The sequence below is a fragment of the Nothoprocta perdicaria genome, unplaced genomic scaffold, assembly GCF_003342845.1.
Source record: "Nothoprocta perdicaria isolate Ctin4 unplaced genomic scaffold, notPer1 scaffold_362, whole genome shotgun sequence".
Lineage (NCBI taxonomy): Eukaryota > Metazoa > Chordata > Aves > Tinamiformes > Tinamidae > Nothoprocta > Nothoprocta perdicaria.
In genome coordinates, this window is record NW_020455602.1 from 417317 (window position 1) to 428151 (window position 10835).

Below are 10835 nucleotides of genomic sequence, written 5' to 3' on the forward strand. Positions count from 1 at the left end.
CTTCTACTCCACTCCCCCTGTTTTGCAAAGTATATATTTTTYTTATATAACACAAAATCCAATCAAATAAATGCGTTTAACTTGTCTCATCAGCTCCTGGAAGTTCTGTTTCCGTCACATTTTTCTTTTTGTTGTTCAAAGGGCGCTGACAGCAGGGCAGCAGAATGGAGACCAAGTGCTGGAGTCGACGTGTGTTTTGCTCCAGGACAACCATCCACACCTTCCTGCTGGGAGGGGTGTTTATTGCGCTGGGCTCGAGCCGAATCCTCCTGATGAAGTATTCTGCTAATGAAGGTGGTGTTGAGCAGTGAACACGCAGTGTATCCCACATGAGAAAGAGCTGACCTTTGGGATAAAAGAGATGCCCCCCAGTCTAATTCTATGCCTGTAGAGCTATTAGCATAATTTTTCCATTATCTGAACTGGGAGAGATTTTTCTATAGTGGAAACGCCTGTGCTGTCATTGAGTCTGACGTGAAGTTGCAAGGTGCTTGCTTGTTCCACATGGATCTTCATCAGGCAGTGGGTTGCCTTGGAACTCATTTACAAAAACGAGGTTGTTGTGTAAACGCTGTCAGTGGTGCTTATCTTGACTGTTCGTTTCACAGCAGATTCAGAGGAGASTGGTGCAATAGTCTGGATGCAGTAACTGTCCTGAAGTTACTGCTCCTTCTTTCAGAAGGTATTAGCAATGYGTGTGTGAAGTGATTCTTAATTAAAAAAAAAGAAGTCTAAAACAAGAATTAAAGCCTTTTCCTTATGGAGAAAAAAATAGCATATTGCTATTTTGGGAAAAGCACTGGCTTTCAAAAAATCCTTTAGAACTGCAGTGCCCTTGGCCTCTTTCAAACAGTTCTACTGTAAACTGAGACCAAACAGGAAAGAATTTCAAGCCTCAAAAGGTCAATGTTCAGGAAGTTGCATATCATCAAAGAAATCTTTAATCAAAGATTTAAGCTCTGACATGGCCTGTTCTGGAAAGTAGATAAAAGTATAACAGGAGGGGTTGAAATGGTTTCTTGCTTTAATTGTGCATTCAAGATGCAGAATTTGATTGTGTATTCATTATAATTTATTGAATCCCACAGATAACAAATACGATTACCTTCCTACGACAGTGAACATATGTTCTGAAGTGGTAAAACTGGTGCTGTGTGTGATATTGGCACTATGGGTTAAGAAAAAAGGTAAGCACGTGTGTGTAAAATCATTCTAATATGCTGACTTTCAGATTTCTTATTCTTCAAATGCTTTATTTTTCCTTCTGTGACAGATTCACTTAGGGTAGCTTGCAGTAGGTTCTGCTAGTAATGTTTGCTGGGATTATGTCTTCCATGTGAAATTATAACTAATTTAAATATATATAGTTTTTACATATATATGATAGCTGAAATGGGAGCAAGAAAGCTGAAATAGGAAGTCAACCTTCCTGATACAGCCTGACTTTTTCAGAGTTAATGCCTGCTTAGGCCAGGATGACATGAATCCCCTCAAAGACATCTTTGCAGAAGGACTGGACAGAACTTTATTTAATGTCCCAACKCTAGGCCTTTATCTTCTGGCATTTTGGTCGTTTTTCTTCAAAACTGCTGCTACAACTCAGTGTAACTTTGTGAAGAGAAATATTGGGACTGCTGTCTATTTAGCAAAAGCAGCGCTGGGCTTTACTGGCTACTGGTTTCTCTGCTCCATCCTCTTCTCCATGTAGCAGCCATGATTCCAGCAGAATAATGAAACTTTTCTCTCTCATGTTTAGGACAGATACCAGTTAGAAGAGTGAATATGATTTACAGTGTTGACTACTGTTGAGTCCACATTTTCTTAAATCCTTTTTTTTTTTTTTTTTGTTTTTTGTTTTTATTTCTTTTTTCTAGACATCTTGAGTTCTGGTAAACTCAATATCTTGACATTCCAGAAGAGGATTAGATAAATTGTGTAGTTTTAAGTCTCTGTTAACAAAGTTCCTTTGTCATTGACTCTAGGGTAGTCTAATGTTTAACACAACCTTACTTTTAAGCTATGTGTTCTAAATACCTAAGCAAATGGCAGTCTTTGTGCCTTGTCCTTTCTTTGTGCTTGGCATATCTTCTCCTTTGACCTAGATTGTGTGCTGTGTGATATAAATACTGACTTCTGATTTATTTTGGTGTCTCTGACGTTACTGGTTGCCTTTTGGGTAATGAATGAACAGGTCTGTAGTATGGGTCACTGTTTCAGATCTAGACATGATTGATGATTATCGGAAATTTACATAGTAATGATCTATTGCATGGTAATTTTTGGGGTGATTTCTGGCCCTTAAGGAATGATTGATGATCTCATTTTTGTTCCCAGTGAACAAATACTCTGATGGGGGTAGAAGGTTCCTTGGTGGTTTCTCTGCTGAAGGAAGGAGGTAAATGCCCACAGAGATTGACTTGCTGCTCTGGCTGTATGCTCTGCCTTGGATCTGTCCTGTATGTTGCCAGAGGGCTGTGGTATCTGGGCTTTTTTAGTCAAGTAGTGCTCCTAGAATCAGAATAGTTATGTGTTCTGTTATGAGGGGTTTGGAATGGCCTTTCGGTGATGAGAGTGATGTCTAACTTCTTTGYCTTTCAGAGGGTTGTTTGGATCATCACTTTGAATGTCTCTCCTGGAAGAATTTTTGTGATTCCATGAAATGGTCAATTCCTGCCTTTCTTTACTTTTTGGATAACCTGATTGTCTTCTACGTCCTCTCCTACCTYCAACCTGTAAGTCTATGTATACTGAATAAAATATCTTCCAAATACCTGAGTCATAACATTGCCCTTCAACAGTCTGCAGTTGTAAAGTAGGCACAGCAAGTTTTGTAGCTAAATGACTGATCTGACCAGCTAGACCTTTCCGTTCTGCTGCCTGCTGATTTCTGTTTTACAGATCTCAGGAGGGGAGGGTCACCTTTGGATTTCTCATTCCTAAGTGATTTAGCAATAGGCTGAATTCCTTAAGCACTAGGGAAGCTTATGGCGTTTTCATTGTTTTCTTTTTTTTTTTTTTTTGGTCCCTCTATTTCTTTTCCAATGCATTTACCCATCTTGTTGAACCTTTCTGTGCAACTATCATCTGTCTCTATGTAACTTCATGTGATGACTTGATGACTTATTTTCTTTCCTCACTAATTCCAAAGGCAACCTCCCAATGTAAGTGAGCCTAATAGGAGTCAAACATTTACCTTTCTCTCCTCCTCCCTCCCTAATGTTTACATTTATTTATTAGTTACCTTTAAACATGAAACTTAATTGATCCTTTCTGCAACTACGTTTGGCCTTTTGTGGATGGTTTTACACATATTCTTAAGAAATAATGCAGTGTTGGTGCTTTTTGTTTTCAATATTGGGATTCTTTTTAGTTCAAAATCTGTTTCAAGTTAAATGGACACAGATGATTAGTGCTCACTGTAAAATACTGTGGCTACCCCTGTTTAGCATTACAGATTAATATAAATATTTCTGTTCACGTTTTTGTAGACTTTTGCTTTAAAATAGGTGCACATTTCTGGCAGGGACAGAAGAGAGTCTGGAAAAGAACTTGGCTGGGAAAATCTGATTAAAATGAACAATTTTGACATTTTAAAATAACATGGACAGTGTTATTGTTCCTTTGGGAAGAAAATTCAGCTATAATGTCTATAGCATTAGCAAAGCGTGATGTTTGAAAGACCACATCAACACAATTGCTTTCTTGAAGCAATTTGATTTGGCCTGGTTAAAGTGATCTCTTGATAAAAAGCACAGCTTGTATGTCTGGATATGCTTTGTAAGGATTTGCTGGATTTTTGTTATTATCATGCTGAAACAAATGTAAATGATAAATCACATATCTAAATACCTGTCAGCTGATACAAAATTCCAAAAAGACAATCCCTGTTTCAAGGTGTTTGCAGCTTGGGATCATGACAAGGGGTTATGACAATATCATTATTATAGGCTTATTCCCAAATTAGACAGGGGCTTTAGAATTTTCTTCATTTCGTTCATTKTTAGTACTTGGGTAAGGAAGAAAATTCTGTTCCATGGTGATCCTTTCCCCTGTGATTCCTGGCAAAATGAATTTTCTGAGCAGATGGGCTTTTGATATTCACCCTATATCTGGAGTAACTTTGTTCCCCTGCTTTTCTTTATAGGCAATGGCTGTACTCTTCTCAAATTTTGTCATTATAACAACGGCTCTTCTCTTCAGAATAGTGCTAAAGTAAGTAGTACTTAGTAAATGTCAAATTTCATTATTCTATCTTTAGAGAAGAAATTATGCTGGATTTTTCTCTGTTTATCAGTGAGACTAATCTGTTTTCTTGTGATCGTACTGGCTTGGAGAGATGACTTTGTTCTGTGTATGGAAGTGCTGGAAATAGTATCTTACATCTCTCCAAATTCAGTTATCTGTAATGGAAAGAAACTGAAATTATAATTATTTAATTACTAGATGGTCAGAGTTAAGAATCAGGTTTGGGTACCTTCATTTGTACATTCATCTCATGTTTCGTGAAATATTACTTTTCAGTCTGTTGCGGTTCTGAATTGAATGCAAATTGCGTGACTTGTCTTTGACTTCCTTTTATCCATCAAAACTCTGTTCCCATGTAGAAGAGATGCATTTATTTGTTGGGCAGTCAGTGTCTGGAATTGTCATGAACTTGGAAGTCCTTCCTTAAATTCTCTGTACAGAATTCTCCTGCCCTCACTCTGTAGTTGCTAAGCTGGAGCCCCCGTAGTCTAGGGCGAAGCACACTGCTTTTTGGCATTTTATTGTTGATACTGAAGAAGAAAGGCTATTTTGTGCTTGTCTCCCTCTTGTTTTCTGTAGTGTGGTGTCTCTTGTGTGTTTTATTGGGTTTGTTTTTCTGTCATTTAATTTCTGCCAATGTGGTGGCTTTTTTTTGTCTACTCCAGGCGACAGCTGTCTTGGGTACAGTGGGCATCTCTGGTGATCTTATTCCTGTCCATCGTTGCCCTGACTTTGGGGACTGGAGGCCACCAGCACAGCTTAGCCACGCACGGATTCCACCACAGCGCCTTTTTTAGGCCTTCTAACCATTGCCTTCTCTATGCTGCACCTGAGGAAACATGCCCGGAAAAGGGCAGCTGTGAGGCACCCAGCTTCCTCCCCAGATTTCAGTGGAACATCACCACTACTGTCGCAGGAGCACTGAAACCTCTCCGYCTGAGCCTGGGCCATCTGCTTATCCTAGTGCAGTGCTTCATTTCTGCCCTGGCTAACATCTACAACGAGAAGATCCTGAAAGACGGGGCCCAGGCTGGTGAGAGCATCTTCGTGCAGAACAGTAAGCTGTACGTGTTTGGGGTGATGTTCAATGGGCTCATGCTGGGGCTGCAGGCCAAGGACCGGAGGCTGATAGGCAGCTGTGGCTTCTTTTACGGGCACAACATCTTCTCGGTGGCTCTTATATTTGTCACTGCTTTCTTGGGGCTGTCCGTGGCCTTCATCTTGAAGTTCCGCGACAACATGTTCCACGTGATGACTGCCCAGGTCACCACTGTGATCATCACTGCGGTCTCTTTCGTCATCTTTGACTTCAGGCCTTCCCTGGAGTTCTTTTTGGAAGCCCCTATAGTGCTTCTCTCCATCTTCATCTACAATGCCAGCAAACGGCGGGGCCTGGAATGCGCCGCTCTGCGGGACAGGGGCAAACTCTTCAAAGGAGACACGTGGGAAAGGTCAAGCGGGGTAAGGCTTTTCAGTACTTGTCTTCTCTGCTCCCTCTCGTATTTCACCTTTGTTTATGCTTTGGAATGCTTGAAAAATCTGCTGCACACGTGACAGAACTGAAATACCCAAATTCCTCAATATTGGTTACATCTTTTAAATAATAGCTTTTTGCTTTGCATATTCCATTTCTTCCATTCCATTCCACCTAAATTAAGCCCTGCTTTTTTGATGTGTCTGTAGACAATCTTGTGAGCAACTTCAGCTTAGTACAGATTTTCTCCTGAAACTTTTATCAAGGAACGTCTACTGGCACTGGGCATCCAGGAATTAAAACTGAAATCTAGGAACTAATTATACTGAAGTAGATCTCATCTGTATAGCTGTGCACACACCATAAAGAAGGTAGTAAATTTAATGTTAAAATTCTTTCTGTATTAACATTCAATGATATGTGAAGACAAAAAGGTAATTCTTACACAGATTTTTAACATGATTGTTCCTATGAGCCATTTCCTCTAGGTCTTTGCATTGTCTTTGCCCTTCTTCAAACAGTTATCAAAACAACTAGGACATGCCTGGGTTTGCTGTTCACCATCTCTTTCAACTGAGCTAAGAAGTCAGTCTGAGAGGGGATGGGTAGTGTGTTTGTGCGTGTGTCTGCATGTACATATGTGCTCTGTAAACATAGTTTGCTACCAGCAGAGAGTGCTGTCTTCATTTAATCCTAGGGAATATTTAGTTGGGAAAATCATGTTTCCTGGCACTATCTTATGGTGCTTTTTTAGAGTGTTTTTTAACAAGCAGCAGATAACATATCATCTATTTTTGGTATACCAGGCATTGTATATTTTAACACTCGCAATTCAGCAGCTGTAATAAAAACAGGCAGTTCAGTGTGAGTGGGGTTTCCGGGAAGGAATGGACTACAAGCTGTTTCAGCAAGAAAGTCACTAAAAAGTATTACAAATACCTGTTCACAACAAGCATCCCATGTATATCCTGAAGAAAGATTTTAACATACTTACAAAAAGTTTGAATTGCAAGATTGTAGTATTTATAGAAGAGACTTCTTAAAAGCAATCTGCTTCCTCTGCCTCCTCTTTAGGTTTATTTTTTGTGTTTGTAACAGGGTGATGTTCACTCATACTGTTTCCTTTTGCTTCTGATTCATATAGGATGGAGAAGAATTTGAGAGACTGAACAAACCAAGCAGTGACATTGAAACAGATGAGGACTCACTCTAGCACGGAGCTCACTCGGGGGAGCACTGTTACTCAGAGAACATTAATGTTTATTTAACACAGGGAAAGGTCCTTTTTTATCTACTTACAAAACAATGGAGAATATTTGTGGGTTGGATATCAGAGATGGAGGAGGAAAATATTCAAGCTCTTACTTTGAGCCATATGTCCGAAGAGCTGTATTTCCTCTTTCCATCAGTCCTTTAAGTGACTTAAAAACACGCTGAAATAAACAGGGTTTTAAAACTGATGTAAAAAAGAAAAAGAAAGAAGGCTTGGATCCTTGGGTGACTTAGGTGGTGTTAGGAGGGCACTCCTGAAGATAACATTCTCTCACCTTGATGGCTGGCAGCCAAGTACTCTGTGCTTCGTAACTCTGCTTGGACCAAATACATTCACGACCAAAATGAGGAGCCTACTCCTGAAAACCTGTGTGTTCCGTGAGATGCCCCCTTAGCATTTTCACAGCCCTTTGGGAGGAGAAGCGTGGCATAAGCCCGACTTTCCAGGACTTTGGAGCACGTGGCATCTTCTTCGCTTGTTTTATGGAGAGGTGATCTCAGAATTAATTTCTTACTTGAATGAATTACAGAACTTGGGAGGCTTATGAAATATGATGTCTAATCACAGTAGAGATTTGTTTGTTTGCTGCTGTGCCTGACATTGCAAACTGAAAGACAAGTGTTCTGAGTGTATAAATCTGCAGACTCCAAGACCATAGCTGATTCTTATAGTTTCTCAAGTGAAACAGTTTCGTTCTTGCTCTTTCTGGAGATGCGGTTGCAGTTTGTCCCTAAAAGTGTAACAGCAATTTTTTTTGTACTTCACAGCGAGAAATGTGTTTTGATGGCGTTTGGTTGTTTGCTTGGTTTTGATTACCTAGAAGTCTTTTGAAAGTACACTTTACACTGTCTATAAATACAGAATTTTATTTTAAAAAAAAATCAGCTTAAGATCCAGCTACAACTTGTTTGTAAGCAAATGAAAATGTGATTTAACCAGTCTGGACTGTGAATGCTACTTGAAAATATATTTCAATATTATGGCTATTAAAAGAGATTGCAGCAGCCAAAGTCTTTAGAAGCTGTAGAATTTCTTGGCCAGTCAATATTCTAGCAACAGTGGAAGAAACAGGTGGTGTGTGAGAGCGGTGAAAAGGACATTAGGTTAGGACATTAAGCTGATGCAGCGTAACTTGAACAGCACCAGGACTTTGGGTTTTTTTAACCCCATGTTTTCCCCAATTTCGGTAAAGCATCCCAAGTCAACTGCAATTTCCTGTAGCAATTACTTGATTAATAAAGTACAGATGATAAAGCTATGAGGATTGATGAATGTTTTTGCAGCATCTTAAATTGTGTAAACATTACAGTAAGTCTTTGTTTTTCTAGTAATTAAGATGGTACTACTAACTTTTTAAATAATGAGGTAAATTGACTGTTTTAAGGCATTTTGGCACTTCAAATTCAGATAACGGTAACCGAGTTAAGTAAGATTCCTTCTGAATCCATCTTAGCAAATTTTCACTTGAGAAAGTATAATAAATCAGATGATTTATGGAACACTGATTCTTCAAACAGGCAGATCTTTGGAGTGCCAGTTTGGTCTGAACAGTCTTAGTTCTATTTTCATCAGTGTCGCTCTGTGCTGGCTCCTGTGGAGTCCTTTTCGTTCTGATTTTCTTTGCTGTGACTGAAAGCAGAACAGATTTCACTGACTTCAGCCACTAGCTCTCCTCAAATTTTCAGTATGACGCTGTTGCCTGTTTCCCAGTGACTGGAAAATTGAAACGTGGAATGACTTTGTAGCAAATGGTGTGTTTTACATGCAACTTCTTGGGCATAACTTTGAAAGAGCCTGAATAAAACAAGAGTGTATTATACAGTTTGAGGGCACCATAGGCTGCTGCTTTATTTTTTTTTAAAGGCTGTATGTAGAGACTTCCTAGAATTGGGGCCACCATATGAAAACAAGTATCATATAGCCACTTGGAGGGCCTACAACTTGAGGAGCATGAGCAAGAGGGTGCAGGTGGCAATTTTGTTTGGTGACACTTCACCAGGTAGGACTGGTGAAGTTTTACGCTCATCTTTGGGATAGAAAGTGAGTAATGAGGGAGGGGAGAGAAAGAGAGAGCATTTTATGGGGGATCAAGTGCAGTCATCTTGGAGCCATTGAGATTTTTGCTGGTTTGGCTTTTGAGTGAGATGAAAAACAGATTCCAAATAATTCAGAGAATTTTGAGAAGGGGGAAGGGGATAGGGATGCAGAAAAARTGTTTCTTGATGAGTTCTTAAAACCTCTGCGCTTGAAATAGTGGAAAGGATGTTAGCTTGTAATTTCCTCCCTCCATGAATGGGTCTTTTTTTAGTGGAAAGATATTGTCCAAAGAATTCTTAAGAGGATATGTAATGAGTCTCAAAACCTCATGCCACACTGTATAGTAATCAGCTACTGCTGCATTTTTTTCTGTGGACTGAAGACAGTTCTTCCTCTGTTCCAGTTTGCCATCCTGTTTCCAGGCCTTGTGTGCTAAGAGCTTGCTTATGCAGACTGTGTTGATGGCTATAGCTATTTTAATGAATGTACCTCCTGTCACTGTTCTGTCAAGAGGGACAGCCTGTTTCCAGTTGTTGCCAATGACTATCAGCTTATAAACTAAGAATGTAAATTATTGCTCTAATGTCTAACTTTTTTTTTCCTTGGAGTGTGAACTTTTTCTAGCATATTTTAAGAAGACTTACACAAAATGAAATTGCTATTGTTGTTTATATGAAATGACTTTGTAAGCAGTGTTGAGACAAAAAAAATTTACAGCTGATCTTATTGTGCTTGTAAAGCAGCTGATTTCAACAAAAAGAATCCAAGTTCTTTGGATCTGTATGGAATGATAGCACAGCATATCTAAATATAAATTGCAAAAACATGTTCTTATATGATCTTGTGTTCTCATACAATATGTTAACGTCTTCTCATATGATGTCCTGTTTGGGGGGAAAAGAAGCTTCAATGACCCTCCCTGCTCCCCACCTCCCCTTCTCCACCACCAACAAAAAATTCCTTGGACTTTTAAGAGCCTGAAGTATGGTAAGACATTTTTACTTTTTTTTGTTGTTTTTGGTTTGTTTGTTTTGCTTTACGTGCAGCTTTGCAATATATACTTGACAGAGATCATTATCTTGCAATCATAGTTAGCAACTTCAGCAAGTATTTCTAAAAGAGTGTAAAGAGCTGTTAGATATAGATTGCTTTGCTTTTACATGAGCAATAGCTTTTTACATCAGCTTTCTCGGAGAGCTTTGTCTTCTGTAAAGCCAAAATGTAGAAATCAGCCTCATACCCCTAAAGACCTCTCACCAATCCAGTATTCAGTGTGAACATTTGACATTTCTGATTCAAGTGTTTGCCTGAAGAGAAATGGGAGATGGAAGAGACTGATCTGCAGTACACCTGGCCTTTTTTCAATTCTTATCCTGCTTACTGATTGGAAGATTCTGTTGGATTTTCCAGAAAAAAAATCCTTAATAGYGAGAACTGTGTCCTGCCTTTCGCAGTAACATCAACATCAGCTACTATCTGAAAGCAAGTAAGGATCTGCAAGCACTGCTGTGGCAATGGGTAAGTGTTCCTACTGTCTGGTTGTTGGTGTACTGCATGTCTGAAACCAAACTCTCTTTCTCCTCAGATGATAAAAGGAATTATTTTTAAGAAAAGTTTTGGAACTCACCATCTGCTTTGCCATGCAGTCTTTAGCAAACACATTTGGCAGGGGGAGCATTTCTTAGCTGGGGAACACTCAGAAATATTTGAACTTAGTAGCAGCTGGGAAAGCTACATTCCTCCCTCCAGGTTTGAGGAAGTAGTTTGTGAAACCTCTGCAGAGGAGAGATCTTCCTTCCTTCCTTC

The 10835-nt window shown here is 39.4% G+C and overlaps 1 protein-coding gene across 2 annotated transcripts; it reads left to right on the plus strand.

The window, feature by feature from the left end:
* The first annotated feature begins 150 nt into the window (after nucleotides 1–150).
* On the plus strand, nucleotides 151–9525 carry SLC35A5 (solute carrier family 35 member A5). 2 transcript variants are annotated; one of them, XM_026044430.1, is made up of 6 exons: nucleotides 151–294; nucleotides 1089–1187; nucleotides 2599–2732; nucleotides 4145–4212; nucleotides 4911–5706; nucleotides 6864–9525. In XM_026044430.1, exons 1-6 carry the CDS (start codon nucleotides 165–167, stop codon nucleotides 6930–6932), a joined length of 1296 nt encoding a protein of 431 aa, XP_025900215.1. In that variant the 5' UTR covers nucleotides 151–164; the 3' UTR covers nucleotides 6933–9525. The 2 variants fall into 2 exon arrangements, with proteins under 2 accessions (XP_025900215.1, XP_025900216.1); XM_026044431.1 differs by lacking the exon at nucleotides 151–294 and adding an exon at nucleotides 2335–2395 and having other exon boundaries at nucleotides 1137–1187.
* The last annotated feature ends 1310 nt before the right edge of the window (nucleotides 9526–10835 follow it).